The sequence below is a fragment of the Pleuronectes platessa genome, chromosome 6 (assembly GCF_947347685.1).
Source record: "Pleuronectes platessa chromosome 6, fPlePla1.1, whole genome shotgun sequence".
NCBI lineage: Eukaryota > Metazoa > Chordata > Actinopteri > Pleuronectiformes > Pleuronectidae > Pleuronectes > Pleuronectes platessa.
The window spans coordinates 18,092,114-18,116,562 of record NC_070631.1 but is presented as its reverse complement, the minus strand read 5'-3'; the positions used below and the strand labels follow the sequence as shown (position 1 = coordinate 18,116,562).

At 42.1% G+C, this 24,449-nt stretch overlaps 4 protein-coding genes across 4 annotated transcripts in view; 1 reads left to right on the top strand and 3 right to left on the bottom strand.

Moving 5' to 3' along the window:
• Window positions 1-366: 366 nt before the first annotated feature.
• On the bottom strand, window positions 367-5,717 carry actr8 (actin related protein 8). Its single transcript, XM_053425263.1, has 13 exons — window positions 5,457-5,717; window positions 4,496-4,666; window positions 4,277-4,387; window positions 3,537-3,641; window positions 3,232-3,405; window positions 2,892-2,985; window positions 2,627-2,759; window positions 2,248-2,401; window positions 2,062-2,157; window positions 1,803-1,943; window positions 1,389-1,698; window positions 1,091-1,254; window positions 367-902 (listed from the first exon to the last, which is right to left on the bottom strand). Exons 1-13 carry the CDS (start codon window positions 5,589-5,591, stop codon window positions 759-761), a joined length of 1,932 nt encoding a protein of 643 aa, XP_053281238.1. The 5' UTR covers window positions 5,592-5,717; the 3' UTR covers window positions 367-758.
• Window positions 5,718-6,057: 340 nt separating this feature from the next.
• LOC128442259 (uncharacterized) lies at window positions 6,058-10,857 on the bottom strand. The gene is given in 12 exon segments (XM_053424637.1): window positions 6,058-6,744; window positions 6,746-7,113; window positions 7,334-7,608; window positions 8,064-8,144; window positions 8,245-8,277; window positions 8,365-8,400; window positions 8,515-8,644; window positions 8,771-8,874; window positions 9,314-9,427; window positions 9,831-9,855; window positions 9,939-10,020; window positions 10,799-10,857. Coding segments are annotated over 11 exon segments (1,278 nt in total). The 5' UTR covers window positions 10,005-10,020; window positions 10,799-10,857; the 3' UTR covers window positions 6,058-6,698.
• Window positions 10,858-10,915: 58 nt separating this feature from the next.
• chdh (choline dehydrogenase) lies at window positions 10,916-20,253 on the top strand. Its single transcript, XM_053423843.1, has 10 exons — window positions 10,916-10,973; window positions 12,558-12,999; window positions 13,226-13,456; window positions 14,253-14,419; window positions 14,530-14,681; window positions 15,341-15,470; window positions 15,620-15,754; window positions 16,638-16,780; window positions 17,494-17,596; window positions 17,807-20,253. The coding sequence occupies exons 2-10, from the start codon at window positions 12,584-12,586 to the stop codon at window positions 18,223-18,225; spliced, it is 1,896 nt and encodes a 631-aa protein (XP_053279818.1). The 5' UTR covers window positions 10,916-10,973; window positions 12,558-12,583; the 3' UTR covers window positions 18,226-20,253.
• cacna1db (calcium channel, voltage-dependent, L type, alpha 1D subunit, b) overlaps window positions 19,303-24,449 on the bottom strand; it is a 70,895-nt gene continuing 65,748 nt past the window's right edge. Inside the window, exon 49 of the mRNA XM_053423845.1 lies at window positions 19,303-24,209. Within this exon, the coding sequence (XP_053279820.1) occupies window positions 23,904-24,209 (306 nt within the window). The 3' untranslated portion in view covers window positions 19,303-23,903. The remainder of the gene's footprint in view (window positions 24,210-24,449) is intronic.

The window sequence follows — 24,449 nt, the reverse complement described above, 5'->3', positions numbered from 1 at the left end:
CGATGTGTTTAAATGCCATTATCTATATCACTCCCCCTGCAACCTTCAAGCTGGAGCCCATCCCCGCTGACAGGCAGGATACACCCCCGACAGGTCAACCTGAGTACCAAAGAGACAAACAACCATTTATACTCAAATTCACACAGTTTAGAGTTTCCTATTAACCCAACCCAAATCTGCATGTGATTGGACTAAGTGAGGAAACTAGAGTACCTGCAGAAAACCCACACAGACACAGGGACAACATGCAAAAACCATAAAGAAAGACAGCGGCCAGGCTGGAATTTGAACTTGCACCACTGTGCCGCCCTGTTTAAATTCAATATGTGTATAATTCAAAGAAAGGTAGAGTTGTTTGACAACTACTGTGTAACCAAGTATGACAGGTTTATTAACACAGCTCTAGGTTTCCATAAACATGGTAGAATCACAGTTATATTTACAGAAGTGTAAAAAGTGAGCACACTCATATTAAGGGCGGTTCAAACATTCAAGATAACCGCAACCTCTGGGCTTTCAGAGCAAGAAGCTGCAAACGTGACAACCACAACTAAAAATAATTGTTCTGGTGGGATCAGAAAAATGACACTTCCCCATTATTCACAGGGCTGTTATATTGATTCTAACTTAAGCTTCTGGCAAAACACCCGTGGTCTGATCATGAGTTTTATCATCTGATTGAGAATTGTAACATTTTGTGACAAAAGTCTTGATGTGTCCCATTGTGTCCTTAAGTATCTTCTGAGTTTGGTTCTGTTTCACCAGACGAAGGCAGCTCTTTCTCGGAGCATTCGCACACCGAAGCGCTGCCACTCCCTCTGGTGGATCCACATCTCCTGGGTGGTGTCCAAACACGCCAGCACTGATCCCCCCTTCCACGATATCAGACGAGGGTCCATGTCCTACAAAGCATGACATTAGAACAGTGTACGGCATTATTCTACTTCTCTCTCCAGGATGTACAGTATTGTGTGTAGCACTCGTTAATTCACATCTGCTATTATATATGGTTGTATTAATACTGAGCACCATGCTGCTCTGCCAGGATTGCGGATCTATATCTTAGACTGTACAATGAATTCCAGGTTACCTTTGGTCGAGTGATAACTTCCACATTGTCTACCAGCCTTCTGAACGAGGGCGGCATCTTGTTGATGATGCGGTGCAGCAGAAATTCCTGAGCTCCGAGAAACATGAGCCCACCTCCCACTACCAGGATGGAGCTGTACATCTTTCGCTTGGTTTCGTCTGAAGCTGTAAAAAACCGACAAGTTGACTTAGAACAGGATGTCCACGGCTCTGAGGGACACCAATCCTCACAACAAGTGAGAGATGATTATATCTTTTTATAGTATTAGTCTACCACTTCACCATTCATCCACGCTTACCACAGCAGTCAATGCTATGCAGGATGGCTTTATCCAGGCCCAGTGCTTTGCTCTCAAACTGGTTCATGATCGCAGTCTTCCTGGAGAGGTGAGCAGACAGGGGCTCATCTACGTCACCCGCCCCCATCAGGCACTCCCCCTGGGTAGGCCCAAGCTCCATCTCCCCTTGCATCCCTACTCCACTGCCGCCACTCCCGCAGCCCCTGGGCAAGTCAGAGAGCTCTCCGATCCCTCCTTGATTGCTCATCTCACCATCCAAAGCTCCACCAGGTCTGGAGATAGCCTTCCGGTCTGCAGCCGATTTGGAGGACTGTTGGAAAAAACAATGCAGGAGTAAGAAAGGAAGGCGGCGAAACCGGGAGCATGTATCTAAAGAAATCGGTTTGAATTCAAAGTGTGAAATGTGTGAGCCACCTGGTCCTGTTTGCTCTGTGTGGCCAGCAGGTAGTGTTCATCATGAGGGTCCTCCGAGTCGCCTGGGGAACGGTACTGGAGTGATGACATCTTTTGACCTACGATGCCAAATGTGGTTGGGTAGAAAAGTCCCATGGGTGCCTAACACATACACACACACACAGCCATATATAAAGCGCAATTCCAGTACACAAGATAATGTACACAGCATTGCAGCACTTTTCTCACAACAGCTTTGTTTTTTCATGAATGTCTATACCTGTAATTTCTCATCTCCTAGTCGAACCTGGTAGAGTAGAGCTGGGGCTTCTGGGAAACGTGTCTGGAATTCATGATCTTGTAGTCCTGAAATGTCCTGTTAAAAAAAGCAGAAGACAACTGCAAAATTGTCTCCGGAGACTAAACAAAGATAAATACATCCCGCTTCCCAGTCAAAATCACACACTTGGTTTAGATGGCAGAACGTCTCTTTTAGCTGTTGCAGTAGCTGAGTGTCCAGTCTGCTGCCCAGCTGACAGTCCCTGTAGGGAAACCCCGCCCTCTGCAGGAGCCAGAAGAAAGTACGGGTCACGTCCGAGCCACCGTACGCTAAACCCAACCTGTGGAGTTCAACAGAGAGATGCAAGAAGATGCAAAAAGTCACATCGAAAGCAACACCAACACAAATCATTATTCAATGAATGTATGTCACTGTTCCTGGTTACATTAATTAAAGGGATCCCCCTTCTTTCAAATGAAAACCTGGAAAAATGTGAGATTTCATGGAGAAGGAGAAGAATAATAAATAGTCTAAAAATATATAAAAAAGCAGCTCTCAGTCCGACCTGGAGTTCCGGTGAGACACTCCGTCCTCTACACAACAGACACTGGTCTTCTGGTCTCCTACATCCACGACACAAGCACTGCTTAACCCACTGCCGAATGTAGCACAGACCGACTCCTGGTGCACAATGATTGCTATCCACAAGCAAACACACACATAAAAAAAGGCATTGAATGCAATGTGTATTACATTACACGCTTTTATCCAAAGTGACTTACAATAAGTGTATGTACCATACATGTTTTGTGTGTGTGTGTGTGTAATACCTGAGAAGCCCATATTGAGCAGCAGCATGTTGACAACTTCCTTGATGTGCTGCCTGTTGTAGATGTCAGGGACCAATAGGATGCATCTGTAATACTAACAACCAATAAAAAAGCTCAGCATTGATTTTGAGATTATAAGATATAGAGTAAAAATGAGGGAACTTTAACATGATTACACTGATCTTGTTACATATTTAAATTATAATAAGCCTTCCTATATCTATATGTCTGCTGTCATAATTTATTCTACTGTTCTATTCATCTTTCAATGTGTTGCAAAGCTTTCAACTCGGCCCGTGCAGGAAAGAGAGATACAAGGAGGTGAAGACGTTTCCCCTACCTTTAAATCTTTGAGGGGGATCTCCAGACTCTTCTGAATGACATGACTCCAGATCGTCTCGAGGTCAGACAGGACGGCAGTCAGTGAGCCTCCAGGACCCGGGTGCACATTGAGCTGACCTCTGACTACAGGCCAGTGGATGTTGTAACAATCGGATGGATTCACATTGAGAGCCTGCATGAAGCCAGGATAGAAAAGGTGGGAGAGGGAAAGAGAGAAAAAGCAGGATGAAAAAACCTGAAACCAAGACTCTTGTTCCAGTTTAACGTAAAGAATAATAAACTCATTTAGAGACAAGCACCGACCTCCTCTCCCACCAGATGAGGAGGATGGTGGGCTGTGTTGGTCCACTTCACTCTGGAGCTGCTCTCGAGTACCGCCGGACGGATCTGACAATTATACGCTTTGGCCTGCACACAAACACACACACACACACAAAATTGTATTAGAAATAGATTGATCGGTAAATTTCTGCAGATTAAGATTAAGATACATTTATTTTTTATTTGTCCCAAACACATGCACAGACATGCACAGGCACACTCGTGCAGTTAGGGAAATGTAACCTTTGCTTTTAACCCATCTGGTGCAGAACACACAGAGCAGTGAGCAGCCATGTATGGCGCACAGGGAGCAGATGTTGGGGGAGTAAGGTGCCTTGTTCAGGGGCACTAGACAGGGTAGGGAGAATCCACTTGGATTTTTGGACAGATCAATCCAGGTTCGTCTTTTTGTTTTTTCCCCGTGGAGTCGAACCAGAGACCTTTTCTGTCCATAGTCCAAGTTTCTGCCACTAGTCCACCGCCTCTCTACATGAAAGCAGATAACTCTTACTCTAACCCTAACCCGAACACTACACTAATATATTTCCTTAAAACCAGCGAACCAACCCCCAACTATTCCCAGCAGCAATAGAGATTTACATTTCTGTAATTGGTCTCCTCCGTTCTCTCTCCCATAAGATGGACTGGAAACACTTTGCTGGTGTAAATATATTTGCAAGAAACCGTTCTCTTCCCGTTTGTCTCCTTCATAATGCACACACCTGTTCAGCAGACACCGGAGTCCTCCGCACTCCATTTGACATCTTCTTTGACCAGATGGCCTGTTCGACCATTTTAAGTCCGTTCTGCCTCTGCTCTTTACTTTCTGGTTTCTGGTGAAAAAATGAAAAATGACACACACATGAAGTTTATTTGAACAGTGGAGTAAGGCACAGACTGAAAGAATTCATCGTTGTTGAATCTGGTCAGGAGTGACGTACATTAAGACCATCTCGCAGCAGCCAGGCGTCTTCATATCGGGGCTGTCCACTTTGCTTGTGCCTGCGTGCAATCACATGTGGGACCATCACTGGAAGATTGTCTGTTGCTCGGCCAATACGGAGTGTCCTTGAACCAGGGTGGATGACAACTATAAAGTTGCTTTGTATTTGCTGTAAAAGAGGAACATTTAAAAAAAATTAGCCTAACCATACCATAACGTGACAATGGTTCAACTTCAGTTAACTGTGCAATACTAATTTCCTGTCCATAAAACTCGACACTGCTCTCAAACCTTGAGGGATATTATTTTATCAAAGCTTTGGACATTAAAAGAGCTGATCAAGGCAGTTTTTCTTTTTTAAATTAATCTGTTTTTGAAAACAATAAGATAGCGCTGTGTGATCTGCAAAGTGCTTTTCCATTGTTTCTTGTTAAATAGTTTCTTGTGAGAAACAGTTCTTAGATTTGGGGACATTTTTGCGATACTAATGTTTCACTTCAATTTAAACATGTAAAGCACCTTGTAACTCTGTTTTGACCGGTGCTGTACAAACAAAGTTTATCTAAATTATAATTCATAATAATAATTTTCTCATTGATCATATGAACCAATGGCTGACAAAAACCAGTGCTGAGCATGAGGTATCAAAGCATCTGAACAAATCAAAGTTGGGCCTATTGCAGCTTGAGATTGGTTTTGGTGAAATGTTTGACATTTAGCCCGGCATAAAATAAAAAACAAAGAACAATAAACAATAATATTATAAAACAGTAGGGAAAATAATCAACTGAAGTAACTGTAAAGTAAACAATGAGTCTCAGTTACGAACACTTCGCTGTAGAGGAAGTGAAGCCTGTGCATGTGAAAGCTATAAAGAGAATTATAGCCATGTAAACTGATATACTGCTCTGTATGTTACAAACATGAATATGAGACATGAGTGTAAACAGTGGAGTCACCTCCTGCGGGGGCTCCGAGATGACCGGAGGAGCGATGGGTCTTTTCACCCCGCGCTGCTGCTCCTTCTCTTTCTCCTTCTCTCGCTCCTTCTCTTTCTCCTTCCCGTTGTCCTGCTCCTTCTCCGCCTGAGTCATCTTCACCTTTTACTTCACTCGTCTCAAGGCTCCGAGTCTTTGTCTCTGGCGCCTGTAAAACTCCTCAGAGTCGACGACAGGGACGAAGCTACCGCCTGAGAGAAACGCTGCTCGCTCCGCCACTTCCGTGTTTGGTCACATGGTACAAAACAGTGATCTCTATTGGTCGAGGGGTTGTTTTCCTCTGCGTCCACAGCTCCTTTTCTCTGATTCATTATTAATGACGAACACAAGTTAAATATAGTTGTGCACACCATGAATTGTGTGTCATATTGTTGCACAATCGAAGCTGCTACTATTAAATGTCATATTTGTCTAAATGTGCGTTGACACAGGTTCAGTGCAATGTTGGACGAGGACAGCTCAATGACATTACTGAGTACATTTAAAGGACAAATCTAACCGATTCAGTATTTCAGAAACTGGATGTTTCTTTCATCATAATGTAGATGAGCTCACAGAATCATTTCAGATGTGATTATTTTATTGAATTCATCATCAAACTGGTCAAACAGAGGGAGAGAAGGCAAACAAAGTTAATACAACTGTTCCGTTAACTGGTTAACAATAGGTTTGGGTGAATGTGGACAAGGTTACTATCCTTATTTATAAAAATGTAATATTGTGTTCTATTTGTAATACTTCCATTCCGTCTCAAAGTGTGTTTGTCAAGGTATCCAAAAATCAAACAGTATAATGACTTAAAAACCAAATAAATTAAATTATAACATTTGTATTCAGTGAGTTAGCATGTAAGGTGACAGGCTGTCACAGTTCTGAACTATGCATGGACGATTATGGTATTGTTTATGATTTAAAGAATATTTGGAAAACTTTCAGTCTTGAAGCTGTTTACAGTTTTTACATGATGATAAATACGGAACATGTTTGAAGACAGTTTCTACACTAATAGAAAAACATTTGTGTTATTACAAAATAGATGAATAAACAGACTACACTATGAATTACTGCAAACCACATATCACATCCTGACAGAAACATGCATCAAAATCCAGGTGTCAAGTGGTTTGCATTTTACAAAACAATAGCAGTAATGGAGATCCCTCTTGGCTCATAACATAGTCTCTCCTCATTCTCATTAGATGTTCAAACAGACGTGATCACATTTCTCAGGAGTTCCACCCCTCGGAAAAATCTTTTGTACAGCTTCTTGTAACTTCACTGAGCCCTTTTCACTGTAGGAGACCTGTGCCTTGGAGCTCAGATAGGACATCTTCTTGTTGCCCTGCCTCTGAGTATGAAGACTCCTGCAAAGTTTGTTCAAATCCTTCATCAAACAGAAGGACCTGCACGCCCTCAGCTCCACTTCCACGTCCCGACACAAACTTTTGTCCTCTTGCTTGCCCAGCTGCACCACCCAAAACTTAGACCGGTCACTGGGGCTCTTTGCGTGCCCAGCCACCATGTTGAGGATCAGGGGGTAAAGGTCATGAGCTGCTGCTGGGATGGAGGGTTGTGTGAAACTGCCGTCAGGAGGAGAGTGGCTGGGCTGTGAAGAGTGCTGAGAGTAAAGCAGAAAATGATGGAGCATGGATTAAGTCTATAAATGTGACCAAATATTACACAATAAAGTTCTTATTTTGATCATTGCTGAAAAGATGTGAGTCAAGGTGCCATCTTATAAACCATGATGCAGTAAAAACTGATCCCAAAAGTCACTGCTAGTCAGACAACAAGAAATAATCGATATATATAAATGACCTACAACATACAAGCTATACCTGAGGGCAGATGATGAGCACTCGGTCGGCAGCTTTGGCTTGTTCCGCCAGCCAGCGCATCGGCCCCAGCCCGGCAACCTTCCCCTGCTGCCACATGTCGATAGCCACGTTACAGCCACCATGCAACTGCAGGAACTCTGCCAGGGCCACCACAGCCTGCTGGAAGGCTGCATTCTCAGCAGGGTAAACCACGAGGACAGGGACGGGAACAGTGGGACTTTGAGGCAAACTTTTGAAACCAAATGGTGTGGCCCTGCTGGTTCCACAGTATTTATCTGTGGCATAAGAAGACAGTTTCAGCACCTAGCAGCGGTCTCAAATATTTTGTATAAACTGGAAGAGATTCCAAAATTTTTTAAGGAAAGGTTGTTAGGAGCCCAAAATTTTAACAAACTGTTTTGTGTTAGTGTCTAGGAGATTTGCAAGATGATAAAGATATTTAGCCAGTTGAATATTTGAAGTGAGAGATCGCTGTAAATGGGTTGGGGAAACATTTGGCAATTTTCTAATGTTTTGGTTTAGTAGCCAGCGACTGAGGTCAAAAGACATAAATACTAAATGTAACAATGATAAATGGGAGAATTTCTGATTAATATGACATTGTTCCACACATTTATATGAATGTAGTCCTGAATTAAACCACATTTTACATACACAGAAGAAGATTTTCATTTTTTGGTGCTTAGGTCCTCCTACCACTTAATATACATTTTAAAATTGGGACATTTACAGATTATGTAGCACGAAGCCAGGATCATCAGACCGGCCAGTCCTCCGAAAATGGTGACAGCGACACGATCTATTCCCAAGGCTGCACAAAAAAACACATAAACATAAAAACATACCTTATTTTACTGTGATACTGATATTTATTGACAGGGACAGTGTGTGATGTACCTGTAGATACTTACATGGAGTAGTGATCCCAACTCGAGCGTCAGATGCTACGGTAATATTTTAGCAAATATTTTAGTAAAGTATGATACATTGCACGCACACACACAAACAAGAAACAAAATGTGATTACTCACTTGAAGAAACTTGAGAAGATGCTTGTGTAACACTTGCTAAAAAACACATGGATTTAGAGAGAAAGTGTTAAGATCTTATTTTATATAATAATGTTGCAGTTGAGGAAGTTGCTGAGCATCAGTAAAGTTGGGAATAACAATTTTACTTACGCTCTGTTGAACGAGGTATCCACATTGTTACGGACTTGTAAGAGAGGTCTTTCGCTCGAGGCAAAGGCAAATTAGCAGCTTGGATATTGTTGTAGCCGTGGCTTGCTCTTTTTAAGTAATGAAACCATTTCTAGATTTGAAAAGATGAAAAGATGAAAAGTTAAAATAAAAATATATAAATATATATATATATATATATATTCTCAATTCATAAAAATGTATATTATTAATACAAGATAAGATTCAATCCAGACACCTGCGGGGGCCCAGTCTCATTTTCGTTGGCCAAAGGTCGGTTGTATTTACAGTGGTACGGTTCATCTGCTACGATCCGCGTTGCAATCAGATACTGAACACTAGCTGCAGAGTGAGAGAACATGACAGGGTTCAATAATGTAATATCTTCTTCCTCTCACTGCTCATTCTATAAGTTCTCTTAGGAATTCCTGCTGTTGACCAGGGCCGGGTCTAGACAGGCATGTATGAGGGGGCAGCCACAAATCTTGAGGGGGCATTGTGCCTAACCCTAACCCTATTTAGTTTGAGGGGGCACAACATTTATTTGAGGGGGCCAGGCCCCCTCTTGCCCCTGCCTAGACCCGGCCCTGCTGTTGACCTACGGTTACGCGTTCTTCTACTTCACCACTTCCTCTTTCCCACAGACTTATTTCCTCATCCAGTGTCCCCAAAACCAGACTTGGGCTGTCTCTAATGTTATTGGATGAACATCATATATATCACAGCTATTACTGTTTTCTGATAAAACACTACAAAAGTGAACCACATGTTTGTCTCCTACCATCCATGTTGACTGCCCAGCTGATGTTCAGCATACCCTTTCCTCCCACTGTCACCAACTCCACTGTCAAGTTTGCCAGTTGGGATGGAGATGGGTCCCGCCTGGGAGGTAATCCTGAAACAAGAGCCATTTCAGCAGTAGAAATATCTGTGACACTTTATGTTGAAACACTGGAGAAAGATTCATGTGAAACCATTCTATTCACATTAACCAGAATCTTTTAATCTATGTAATGAGGTCTGAAGCTGTAAATGTTGAAAACCTTTAGGGCCTTATGCACTTCCATATTCTGTCTCCACATTTAAAGTCTTTTCCCGTTTGAAAGAAATCTGAAATCTCCAGTGAATTAAAACATAAAGGAACATAATATTGTGAGGTGGTAACTTAAAATATATTGGGGTCTTCATTGGCCAACACACGGCCTTGTAAACTGGAATGATTTTTAAAGCTACACATTATTGACAGTAGAGGTAACAGTACATTTCTCATCCAAAGTGAATAAATTATTATAACTTACTTTCAAATACCTGACAGTCCACTCTCTGCAAACCAAACGGATCACGTTAATCACTTCCAGTGTTGAGTAGAACATTTAAGGAGTTGGTTACTTAAATAAATTACTTACAATTTCATGAGACATCACGTGCACATGGGCACAAGAGAAAAGAATCAACGCGAGTCTCCACATCATGAAGCACACGTCAGACCTAACAATAAAAACAGAAAAAGTGAGGTTTGCTTCTGTAATCAAATAAATCTTCACCATTAACTAGTCTGTGTATTCTAATTATACTGCAAATACAGACATACAATTCAGGCTCATATCTGTCTTCCTCAAATAATTCTGTCTCAGTGCGAGCAACAAAAGCAACAAAAATGAGGGGGAAAAATAATTAAAAACAATGCAACATGAAAGCACATAAAAGAAAGAAACATAGGGCCACAAGTTATTTAAAAGATTGAACTCATACTACTACATTTCTATAATTTATGTGTAAAGACCCTCTTTTAAAGTTTTGTATTGTTTAGTGGATGTTTGTCAGGACATCTCTGTACTTGTTTAACTGCCAGGAAAAATCAAATTGCCTTCAGTATTAATTATAGTATTAGTTGTATTGTATTGTATCGTAAAATTAACAACCTTAAATTATAGCACTTTACATGGCAAACAGGCAACATGTGTATGATGAATCATATCCCTTTCACAAAATACACAGTCAGTCACATGCAAATTACACAGATATTCACACACAGAATACACAGTTATGATCTATCTTAAGAAATCGTTAGTTGGGTATATCTCATTTAAAATGTAGACGTTCACCTCTACCTTTAGAGGAAGTGGAATCTTATTTTCTCTCTCTCCTCCTCCACAGTCCTTCAGATTATATTGGCTAAAGACAATATCCGTTTCCTAACTAGTTCCCCAAAGATACGACAACATTTATAATGACAAAGATTGTATAATGCAGTGTAGCATCCTACCTGTAGTAGACTTGTTGCAGATTCTGGTTTAAGCTTCAGCTCCGCTTGTTTATACGGTGGCTGCTAGGCTCCGCCCCCCCCCCCCCCCCCCCCACCCCCACCCCACTCCCCCCGTACCGCCCCCCTCCCCCCCAGTCGTCCACCGTTCAGTCCGCGGTGGTGAGTTCCCTTCAAGGTAGGATCCTCGTCTATTCGCTGCTTTAATCAACATGTGGACACGTTGCCCCTCAGTGGGTCCACATTCAGTCTCTGTTTAAATCTGAGTATAACGGTCGTATTCAGTGGTACTGCAGTAAAGTAGCCGTGTGTGTCTGTGTGTGTCTGTGTGTGCGAGCTTCGGACGAACAAACAAACAGTCCAGAAATAAAGTCCTCAGGGCTGTCACCGAAGATTTGAGACACTTTTACCGTCTCTGTGTCGGACTGTAAAGTTTTTAAAGTGTGTTTAAATAAAGGAGACGTGTTTCCACCCATAATGCTGCAGCAGACCGAGATAGACCCAGAGACTTTGATCGGCGAGCGGCCGATCACAGTCTCATTTTCATGTGATCGTAACATTAAACTCACAAGGGACCTTAACAGATGCATTTAAACGTCATTGACGTGTGTTTTCCTCTTGTTGTGTATTTTTTAGTAAAGTGTTATTTTACTGACTTCAGGGTGTTTTACTGAGTTCAGCTTCATACTAAAACTGTTAGTCACTGATATGACTCTGACCTACATTCTCCTCACTGACACAGCCTGATAACTCACTCACTCCGCTAGAGATCGATACGTATTGCAATGTAACTTGCATCAATAGCAAGATAACGAATTGAAACTATAGCAATTTAACAAAAGTCCAATGCATATCAATGTCTTGCTTACGAATGGATAAAACAATATAAATAAGAATCGCAATATCATTTTCATTAATAGCAATATAACACAAATTCAATACATGCCGATATATCACTTATGCATTGTGCAAACACACTTACAAGATGTATAAAACGATACTAATATTATCACAAAATTTAAATTACAGCATCATTTTTATCAATAGCAACAAAACAAAAATCCAAAATGCATATTAATATAATGCCTTTGCCCTGAGCAAGCACAGTGAGGAGCTATATTAGGGCCAGGTGATAAAATTGCAATATAATTTTCATAATTAGCAATATAACAAAAGCTAAGTGTATATCGATATATTGCTGATACATTGTGTAAGCGTTTGTCCTTCTCTACTCTTTGAAGAAGAGTTTAAAACCACAACCATTGCTCCATCTAAGGTGTAAAAATCGGTCGTTTCACTAAAAATAATTAATAATCTGGAGTTTTTTTGATATTACGGAGCCCCTGAAGTTTTGGCCATATCGTCCAGCCCTACTGTCTCGCAATATGGGAAAGCCTGTGATATACGATTCACATTCATGAATATGACCTTTTAACACACACAGGCAATCGCTTGTCTGTGCACGATGAAGACAAAGTTAAAAGAGAAACTAAACTTCCCTCCTCAACAGCCCTGAGTGAACCATGATGATGATTAACCTGGGCTCTGAGGACAGGGTTTGGCCAAGGTAATAATTAACCTTGATAGGATCCAAAATGCCAATCAAATGCCTCTCTGAAAACCACAATGTGTATACAGTAGTTAGAAGGTCACAAATTATAGTCATTTCTTGAAAATGATCCTGTATTTGATTAGCTAGTTTCAGATCCAGCTTGACCCCTCCAGCGTGTCATTAAGTGTGTGTTGTTGCTGTGATTTCCAGGGAGTGAAGAAAGCCCTGCCACAACCATGATGTTGTCTTCAGCCGCACTATGCCAAACTGGAGCCTGGCGAGTTGGGACCAGTCTTATGAGGGACAGGAGATCCTGTTTGGGACGTTTGCCAGAATGTTTCTCTGTCCCAAAGACCAGAAGCAGGAGTCCTTCTCTTCCCTGCTGCTCCTCAAGCCATTACCGATGCTTTAGTGCCTCTGCTGCTAGTCGCAACTCTTCATCATCACCTCATCAGAAAACCCCGTCCTACAGCTATGTCGTCGTTGGGGCCGGGTCGGCGGGCTGTGTCCTCGCCAACCGTCTCTCAGAGGATGCCCATGAGTCTGTGCTGCTGCTGGAGGCTGGGCCCAAGGACATGCTGCTAGGCAGCATACGGCTGTCATGGAAGACGCACATGCCGGCTGCACTGACCTACAACCTCTGTGACGACAAGTACACTAGTTTAACTTACTTTACTTGTCTGCCCCCTGTTTCAAAATGTGTTGGTGCCAAATGTATGGACATATTTTGAAATCGGAAGTTGACTTGCTTTTGCAACTGTCAGTGTTCATACCGTCAAATCACTGTAGAAGAATTTCTCCTTACTTTAACTTTACTTTAACCTTTCATAAAGTGATATATGAATTCATGCTATTGATGCCATGCTGTATTTCTCCAGGTATAACTGGTCCTACAACACTTTACCCCAGGCCCACATGGACAACCGGGTGTTGTACTGGCCGAGGGGTCGTGTCTGGGGCGGGTCCTCCTCGCTCAACGCCATGGTTTACATCCGCGGACACGCCGAAGATTACAACCGCTGGCAGAGAGAGGGGGCAGAGGGCTGGGACTATGAACACTGTCTGCCGTACTTCAGGAAAGCTCAGTGTCATGAGCTCGGAGAAAATAGGTACCGAACAAAAACTATCTGGAGGATATTCTTTTTAGTACCTGGTCGATATGCAGGGACAAAGTTTGAGGCGGAAACATGACACAGGAAGGGCTAGTGCTTTGGTTCCATGGGCTCAACATGCGTCATGGGTTTGCTTTTGACACAGGTGGATCATTTCTGGGAAGAAGCTGAACACACAGGCGTCACAGGCTAATTACAGTCACATATTTGGATTACATGCAAAATAGGGGGAAAACTAGGAAGCACATGCAAATGAAAGATATAAACAGCTTCACGGATACCCAGATACTTATCAGGACTTCACAGGTCAAAGATCGGTATGTTTGTGATGTAATGGAAGATAGAGAACTGAGATACATGTATTACATTGACGCAAATGTGTTAAATGTGTCCAATGCTGGAATATTACTCCTATCAACTCATGCGGATTGGAAGCTAATCCTACAGGTTCAGATAAGTGTAATGCTCCAGCTGAGTAATAAACCAAATATGGTCCATATATCGCGTTAAGAACGAACCAAGACTCAACATGAAGTCAATGCCAAGAGCGATTGTTGCCAGTTTTCAGAAACCGATAAGTTTCAAAGAGCTTCACAATTTCAGTTTAAAGATAAAATGTCGAGCTCTAACATTTATACAATCCCTCCAGCATGAGGTTAGGTTAAGAATCTGTGAAGTCTGACTGGGTTTTTGGCATGAAAGCAAACTGAGTGAAATGCTCGTAATGCTCGTAATGAAATGATTAATATCTATTGGGAATGTTTACGTTTGTGTCTTTGCGTGTGCACTGTAGGTATCGAGGTGGTGGTGGACCTCTTCATGTGTCCAGAGGGAAGACCAGCCACCCCCTTCACAAGGCTTTTATCGAGGCGGGGCAGCAGGCGGGATACCCCTTCACTGAGGACATGAATGGACACCAACAGGAAGGCTTGGGCTGGATGGATATGACCATTCACAATGGTTTGCGGAGCTATAACTATATTTATAGGATCTTTTAGATTCAGTGTTTAAACAATATTACGAACCAGCCCCTTATTATTTTTCTGCGTGCCACTTCTTTGTCTCTGCAGGGAAGAGGTGGAGCACGGCCAGCGCTTACCTGAGGCCTGTCCTGGGTCGACCCAACCTGAAGACAGAGGTGCGCTGCCTCACCTCCAAGATCCTGTTTGATGGAAACCGTGCCGTGGGAGTTGAATACATACAGAAGGGACAGAAGAAGAGGGTAAGATGCTTCCAGACATTCACTTAGCTACGGACATTAACCGAATTTTATGGATGGGCTGTATTCGAGAACGCAAATGTCCAAATCAATTGCTTGGGACATTTTGCGGAACTTTTTCTGCCTAGACATCTTAGTAAAATGTCTGGAGAATGTCCGAGTGAGAACCCAGCAGGAAGATGCCTGGGAAATTCATTGAAGGCGAGAAGGGGTCTGTGGCTACTGTTTTCAATGGAAAAGGGAAAAGCCAAAAAGAAAACGACTATCGCAGAAAGAGAATGAGGAGAGATACATGTAGAAGACAGGGACATAACAAGATTCGAAAGCTTTTGGTGAAAAGAGCAGAAGCTGGTGTCAATGTGCTGTAAACAAAGAACATGGGGTTTCTGCACTGGTGCTTATATCACGTGTTCCGCCTCCCACATTTGCTTCCCAGGCACCGCCCCTCTCCTGATCGTTGTGTACATGTTCCTGTTGTTGTGAAGTGGTGTGAGCCAAACTATCTCCAGCTGCGTTCTTCAAAGGGGAAACCCCAGGAAAACGTCTGGGACCAATTTGCGACTTAATGACTGAAAACGTCTCTTGAGAGATTCCCTAACTTTTCCTATGGTATTTTAATTCTCATTCAGTCACTCTCATCAGTTTTGCTCTCCTCTCCTCAGGTGTTTGCAGATAAAGAGGTGATATTGAGCGGAGGAGCCATCAACTCCCCTCAGCTTCTCATGCTGTCTGGGGTGGGAAACGCTGATGACCTGAAACAACTCGACATCCCTGTGGTTCAGCACTTGCCAGGTATTTTTAAGCATTTACAAATATCTAATTCCAACGGAAGTAAAGGACTCACTAAACCTCATCTTCATTCGTTTTTACAAACAGACCAAACTGCCTTTCTTGACCCCTTGTGTATTTTCCTTGTTACTCTACTGCGTGATGTGTCTCAGGTGTTGGCAGTAACCTGCAGGATCATTTGGAGCTGTACATCCAGCAGCAGTGCACTCAGCCCATCACCCTGTACAAGGCACAGAAACCTTTCCACATGGTCAAGATAGGCCTCGAGTGGCTCACCCTGTTCACAGGTAACCGGAGGCACCTACACACGCAAATGGGAAAACACACATGTTCTGTGAAATTATGTATTTCTGTGAGGTTATATCACTGATAGACATTGATAGACAGGATTTATTTTAGTCATGAGCACAGTATGTGTCCAATTATTCCTTCCCCTCAATGTTAACCAGTCAGATGCACGGAATGATTTACTCTTTGGGCTTGGTACTGCTAATGCAAGTAATCTAAAGAAAAATAAATATACCAACTGGCTTTTTTATGAAAGAAACAAATTCTTTGTTCAAGAGCATAGTCTTTCAGCTTGAGAGCAGGACTTATTGATTTTCGCTCTGTTTTTTGTTGTTGTTATGCTTTCACTCAAAACCCTCACGCTCTTGAATAGGAAAAAAAAATCAACATTGTGTGATTATAAAGAGAAGAAACACAACATAAAAAGTAGCTTCCGGTTGTAGCTCTAACAATATTCAGCTGTCTAGTGGGGGTGTTAGAAGACATATGATTTATTATCAAAAGATAAACAGCTTAAAGCCTTTCCGTGTCCCAATAGTTTGATGCAGACAGGAAGCACCTGGGTTACACAGGGTGTGTTCACAACCCACCACTGATTCTTTTTTTATGACGTAAAACACAGACATGATAACAGCTGGATGTCCAAATCCTTACGGGAAAGCACATGTCTCAGATACAGACTGGTACAATTATGAATAGTTTGGGCTTCCCCAGAAAAAGCAGGAGTGGGAAGGGAAAGACTTTTATTACATGTCATGACATTACACCTCATTTAGCTGTTGCTTTTATCCAAAGCGAGTTACAACTAGCGCCCATTTTATACAGTAGGTTTCACGATCTGAAACAAACTATGTATCACCCACCATGACCCTCCTCCCCCAGGTTACGGAGCAACAGCCCACTTGGAAAGCGGCGGGTTCATCCGCAGTCGGCCCCATGTCACACACCCCGACATCCAGTTCCACTTCCTGCCCTCGCAGGTCATTGACCACGGAAGAGTTGCCTCTAAGTTAGAGGCGTATCAGGTAAAACACTGGGGCTCCTTTTTGTGCAGGTAAAAAATATGATGGGAGACGTATTGTGTGTGTGTGTGTGTGTGTGTGTGTGTGTGTGTGTGTGTGTGTGTGTGTGTGTGTGTGTTTGGCTGATATTAGGATGAAGCCACTCCACTACCTGTCTATGATTAGATTTATGATTAGAACACAGGTTATAAATAGGTGTTGACACAGTACCTTCACGTGCTTTTCCATGGTATCTCATTAAATGAAACAATAGTAGTTCCCTGGAAAGGTTCTGCCAGGGACTTTTACTTACCCAACTGCCAGGAGATCAAATAACCCTACCCCACCCACACAATACCTCCGACTTTGAGCTTTGGGCTTCTTTAGGAACTCAAACAAAGGAATTTGAGGTTTTTAAAAATCTGTCTTAGAACACAGCACAAATTTCTTACTTTCCCAGTGCGTGAGAATTATGTGAAAGAGCTTTGTCTTTATTTTTAAATGATGATGAAAAAAGATACAACAATCTTACGTCTGACTTCTGTGTTTTAGTTCCAGCACCTGTACAAGGTTTTTTCGATTTGTTCAAGTTATTTTATTATTGCTGGTGGATTATTGTTTTCCAATTTTTCAGAAAATACAGGGCCAACTTGAGAAATGTGTTATTTGTGACCTGTGTTTTCTCATCCAGGTTGATAACAGACAGGTCACTGGGTGCTTGTTGCTTTGTGTTGTAGGTTCATGTGGGACCAATGAGAAGCACCAGTATCGGCTGCATGACGCTGAAGAGCACCAACCCTCTGGATCACCCGAATCTCCAGCCCAACTATCTCTCCACTGGTAAGATTCACTCCCTGAACTCTTCATCAACCAAATCCATCTTGAGCTGGAGGAGCAGATCTGTCTGTCTCTGAAGATATTAAACTTGTCTTCGAGAGCAGAGCCTTTGAAGCCATTGAAATGTTGGACCGTGGAGCTGGTTTGACTGGTGTATAGGTAATATAGCAGAATTTAGATTTCCAGCTTCTCCATCTTTTCCTGTCCTCTCAGATGCTGATGTGTGGGAGTTCAGAGAGTGTGTTAAACTCTCCAGAGAGATTTTTGCTCAGAAGGCCTTCGATCCATTCCGGGGCAACGAAGCCTTGCCTGGTCCTCAGGTCCAATCCGACGCCGACATCGACGCCTTTGTCCGCCGCAAGGCCGACAGCGCCTACCACCCGTCCTGCACCTGCAAGATGGGCTCGCCCTCCGACCCGATGGCGGTCGTCGACTCCAACACGCGGGTTCTAGGTCTCGAGCGGCTGCGTGTGGTCGACGCCTCCATCATGCCCAGCATCGTCAGCGGAAACCTGAACGCGCCAACCATCATGATGGCAGAGAAGGCTGCCGACATCATCAGGGGTCGGCCTCCTCTCGTGGACGAAGGGGTTCCCGTGTACCAACCACCAACGCTCGACACTCAGAGATGAACAGCGATCCAGACTAGAGGGTAGTGTCTTGTCAGTCATTAGGCAGCAGCAGCAGTGATCAGCTGGTTAGAAGGATCTTTCATCCGTCAACTAATGTGAGTGTGTGTTTTCTTGATTTTGAATACTGGTGAATTTGAACAGTTTACATCTGAGGTTCAGTTTTACAAAGATTATATAGAACCAGTGGCCGTGTTCTCACAGCCACACAGCAGTTTTAATGTTGTGGCTGAATATACAAATATAATATACCTTCTTTGTGTATATTCACCCAACTTTACATATACTGACTTTCTGCACCGATTGATGGTGTTTGTGTCTGAACTCACTTTGACTTCATCCAGTGTTTCTTGAACCAGCTACAGTAATTTTAAAGCCTTTTAGAACTCTTGCATTAATATACCTCGGACAGTTTGATTATCCTGAGGTAAAATTAAATCCCACAGCACACGGCGTGTTTTGAATACAACTCAAGTTTAAAAAAAAGGGACATTTTTAATAATCACAGGAGAGTAAGTTGTTTTCTGAGTGACGATCAGCAGTCTGCTTTCTAACCCTCAGCAGTCTCAGCAGCAGGTTTGGTTATTTATCTGCTCTAACCAATTATCACCATGGTAACATACCTCTTCCTTCCTGCGAACTTGCAGATTCAACATTTTGTTGGCTGTCAACTTTGTCATTATAAAAAGCCATATACTTTTAGTAAAAAAGTAGAAATTTAGACTCACTTTGACAGTAATACACGGTTTAGAGTTTTATCGACACAACTGACTTGACTTGAGCCTGTTGTTGTTAACCAGATGTGTTTCACGTGTAAAGAGAAAAGCACACAGCTCATTTTCTGTTGGGTTCTGGGCCCAGACATTGATCTGTTATCAGTTAAAGCCACAAGACTCACACATGTCTGGCACAAGCAGAGAACAACTCTCCTTCTTCTACTCCACTACTTGTTCTAGATTTCATCAGTTGGTGCGTCATGAAGCAGATAAAGGATCAATCTGTTTAATTGCTTCCATGATACTGATCTTCCTTATGTGGTAAATTTGTTACTTTGGTTGATCAAGTTTTTCAGCTCCAAGCTTTTAGCTGCTTTTTGGTTCAGTCTGCTGCAGTAGCAATAAATTCAAATGATATCTCCGAATATATGAAATCCTGCTTATATAGATATTGTGTTCAAACTCTCTATATGTAACAAATACACTAAAAACTTTAACTAAAAAGTAGGGGGAAAAAATAATTGCACATTTATTTCTATGTTTACAAAGAAGCTTGATTGTGTTGAACTGACCAGATAAAATGAAACACCACAGCAGCCTATAAGATGTGACCATATCTATACAGTGGTGTTATAACTAGTTTGGATCAAGTTCTACAATCAGCTTCACTGAAAATCTTAATTCATACATGAGGTATTAAATGCATGTTTTATGATGTCTGCTCTGAAGGAAACAGCAATGTGTTCAAATAATGTCTAATAGTCTTATTAAGCTTTGCACTACACTATGAAGAATCTAACTGACGATAATTGTTTACATTATATAGTGTTGCACAAAGTTGATTTTGTATTAAGTTGTGTATTGTATTAACACAAAAATGTGTATAAATGAAGGATCACAGAGGGAAGTTAATTGTGAAAATTCACAAAGGTATTATGTTTGCATGTTTTTTTGTGTGTGGTTTGTACTGTAAGCAGACGTCCTGACTTTGTCCTCATTTCATTCAGACTTTATTTAGTCCTTAAAAAATCCTCGACAGGTTCATTGTCATTTCAGGCAAGAAGTAAAACGTACAAAACTGGGTTTGTGTTTACATTGGTACAAAAGGTACGAGTACGTTTGCTACAAAGTAGACAGAGCTATGATTGTTTTTTAATTTTCATACAACAATTGGGTAGAAAGCAGAAATCTTCAAGTTCATCACTGACTTTTTACAAACAACTGTACAGATTTTACACATCATCGTTGTCGTGTCATAATCATCTGCGAAAGATTCGAGCAGTACAAAAAAATAAAGCTGTCAGTTGCACAACAAGATTTTGTGTTTTTTGTCATGTGATAAAAGTCTTGAAGTTGGACAAATGTATGTGTATGTTTGTGTGATTGTGTGTGTGTGTGCGTGCGTTTGTGTGTAGTTGTAGTGTGAGTAAACTGCACTTTATTATTCTGGTTTCTCTGAGTTCCTGACATGTGAACTGTGATATTTGTTTATATCGGCCTGGCAATTTAGATTTTATTCAAATAGTGATGTTTACAAGAAAACAATTAGCGATAACATTGAAACACTAATATTTAATGGAACACCTGGCAGTTAACTTGTTATTACCTCCACCAAGGATTCAAGGTTGTCACTGTGTTTCTTTGTGTATTTGTCAGCAGGATACAAAATAAATAAATACGAAACAGATTTCCCCAAAACGTTTCCCCTCTATCTTTAGGCCTGTTTTGTGGCGACAATTAAAAATCTGACCACATCCTTTTTTCTTTTATGTTTCTGCTTAAAGAAGCAGACACTAATGTTGTTGGGCCCTGTCCGGAGGTCTGTGCCGTTCTGAGGACAAACATGTCCGACTGACAAGCAGGGGAGTGTTGTTCAGAGGAAACAGTGACAGGTTGTAAACTCCAGATGCTGCTCTGTGTTCCTCTTAACTTGTGTTGAGAGATTTCAGAAGTCTGAGTCTGTTTCCCACACATATCTGAGGTGGCCAATCCGAGAAGATTGCAGCTAAAATGTTTGAAATCTTTAATGAAACAATTAATGTTTCCTTCATTTTGTGTAAATGCAGCCATTACCTCACCGTTTCCCTGACACGTTGACCAACACACCTGGATTGGTGCAGAGGTAATAACATTAATATTTTTTTTAAATCTCAATTAAACATATTTTACATGCAGTTAGATAATGCATAAGTCTTATTTAGTGTTGGCCATTAAAACCTGTGATGAAAGCAGTAGAAAGGGATTTATTTACAGTACATGTGAGGAGTGTTTGAGAAACCAGCTCAGATCCTGTTCCAGGTTAGATTCATCAGTTTATATCAACATATCAACAGCAAACTTTCTGCTTTTGAATCTAGATGTGCGTGTAAATGACTCAATATTCCGCTGGTTTGCTTTTACTTTGAAGGAGCCCTTTGATTGCACAGATTGAACTTGTCGCCATGACAACAGTGTGTAGATAAAGGGGGAAAAAACAAGAGAGAAGCACGATCGCTCTGCCTCAACCCAGCGCTGGCTTTTAAAAGTTGACCTGAAGACATTGTTATCGGTGGCAATGGTTCACAAACACTGTCCTGTGGTGGAGCGACCGTGCAGAGCGGCGGGTGGAATGTGTTGCTTCTCTAAAGTGTTGATCTGTTTGTTTCTCTCCACGAGCAGCTTGTGTCGTCGCATCTCTCTTCAGAGAAGCAGCTGTTTCGGACATCTCGTGCACTCTAACTCGGCCAGAACAAAAAGGAATACTACAAATAAAATGTGGCACCATCAGTCATTTCATTAAAAAATAAATTAAAAGAAAACACTCTACACACCCATAAACAGTGTACTGCATTTATATATTGTTGGTAAATTAATAAAATGTATATGGTTTTCCTGTCTGTTGGGATGTTTCATGTGTCAGTGTTGCGTTGTGCGTCTGGCTCATCCTGAAACAAGTGCCCACTTGTCTGAGAAAACTCTCATGGCTGCTCAGAAGAGGAAACCAATTCATGGGCGATAAACTTTCCAGCTGTGGAGGTGGAAGTGACTCAGGACTGACGTCAGATGATTCTGTTCTTTTGTGACAAAGAGGGGGAATCCCTGTGTCATCTGTTCTGTATCAGCCCCGAGGCAGAAGTCAATCTGGACTGACTTCAGATGATACTGTTGTTTTGCAGCCAAGACGGGAGATTTTCCTCTGTGTCATCTTGTGTGTGTGACGCTAGGCAGTTCTAAAAATAGCATCACCAGGAGAGCACAGACTAAAATAGCATAATTTGTTTTGGGTCCCATCCATTCTTAATAACTCCTTTTAAAAAGTTGTATTAATTGATGATTTATAACATTTAACTTCGATTTAGCTTGACGTGACATCACTTGCCAGTGGCTGTCTGCCAAATAGCTGGAGGCGAGTCGAGCTCACAACAACACTGTCTGTGTTTGTGTGGTTAAAAGTAAAAGGTAAAAGGCCAATTTAGTTCTTAATAAAAAACCTGATTAACAAACACAGAAAAGTGAGTTTGAAATATCTACAGTTTGAAGGTGACGAGCTTTACACAACCACAGCGCACTGGTTTAGGTTAAAAGCTATTATTGTGGGACATTATATATAACAAGTAGCCCTCCATATTCATGTAGTTGTCAATCTCAGAAAGGTAAGAGTGAGGTCGCTCCTCATGGTTTTCAATAAAGTTAATGACATTGTAACAACATCTTCGGCTGTTTTTGTTTCATGGTGGTTAAAGGAGTAGGAATGTTAAAAATGTAAAGTGTGTAAAGATTTAGCATCAGTGTTGTTGGTATCAAAGGGGGAAAGGATTGGCAGTGTGTCTTATGAGCGTGCACGTGAAACAGAAGGATATGCCTGAGGACAGAGTCTTTGTCGTTGATATGTGATTTCCTTTTCAAGTCAGAAAAACAGAGTCGAGCAACGTTTAACCCTGAAACCCTGAAAAAAAGTGTGAAAAGCGGATTCACAGGCTGGAAAGTCTTTGGATCGGCCTGATCTGCAGCCACTCTGCTCTGAGATGAAAATAAACCGACATATAAATATGGACTTTATATGTTTTTATGACGCCATCTGAGTCGTGGAGGCCAAACTGTAAAAGACAGAGCAGCAGATCAAAAACTGTGTCTGTTACTGCGACCAGTGAAAGGTTAGAATCACACATAATATATACATGAAGTGAAACAAATGGGAATCTGGGAATCCCCGAACGGCCATTTTGGAGCAGGACCACTGCAGCTTGGCAAAGCCAGCTCAAGCCTTTTCCCTTCAGGCCACTCATTGTTACTGGTGTTTGCTTCTAACATCCCAACTGGAGAGCTAGGTGGTCTGAACTGTTCATTTGGGTAAAAAATCTGTTTCTGATTAATTCTAATTTCACACAAGTGCTCAGAGCCCTGACACTAACCCTAACCATCTGTTTTATTGCCTCATTGGGTACTGAGTAAGCTTTGTGGGAGTCACAGACTCGCAGCAGAACAATAACAGGCGCAGTATCCAGACACTGTTCACTAAACATCTTTGGCTACACCCTCCACCTGAAGCTAAAAGTTTGACATTTAGGCTCAGTTATTGTTTCAAATCTCATCCCCGTAGATTACAGCTGCTGGACTCTGTGACTGTTGTTGTGAAATCTAACTTGACACGCATGGGGCTGGCTTTGCGAGGCTGCCGAGTTGTCCTGCTGCTTTGAAAAGAAAAGAGAGGCATGAACTCTTGCTGTTTAAGAGGCGGGGCCCGGCAGGTAGTTTGATTCCCGCCGGTTTCACTATTTTCTGAATTCATGTCAGTTTTCCACTTCCTCTCCTCTCTCTGGCATTTCAATTTTCAGAAAGAGAAAACAAGGCACTTTGTTCTCTTGTTCGTCCATGTTTTACATTTTCTGTCAAGTCCGGGACGCACTTGAACAGAGACGTCCCCTCAGAGTAAAACAGCAGTAGATGTTCAATTGAAAAAACTACATTTTCCCGTGTGAGCCGCTGCTATAGCGACGTGATGCATATCATCTCGTCCTTCAGGTCCTCTTCACATTTCACAGCCACGTACGGCTCCTCGTCGCTGTAGTCGCGGAGGCTGTGGTCTCTAAGATGTGCGGTGGCTTGTGTGTCCGAGCTGACGTTACACGCCCCCCCGTTGGTGTCATCACTCACACTCCCATTCAGGAGGTTACTGGCGGCGCTCTCCATCTCGTCGATGGTCATCTCGCAGGCGTCTGCGATCTCGTGTTTGGTCGCTGAGACAAACTTGGGGTCCTTGGCGTACTTCCCCAGACCCTCAGAGATCAACACCTGGGAAGAACAGGAAAGAAATGATCAAACGGCATCAGGAACGTCTGTGCACACAATAAACCAAACTGTTTGTTTGCACTGGGCATAGCTTTGCAATGAAAAAAAACATTTTACTCTTGAAGTTTTACACAATCATTAAGGAGTGATCAGTGTTGATACTGTGACTACAAACAAATCAACTGAGAAGCATAACAATGTGTTTAAACTGTAGCAGTTCAGAGGAGGTCAGCTGAGTACGTG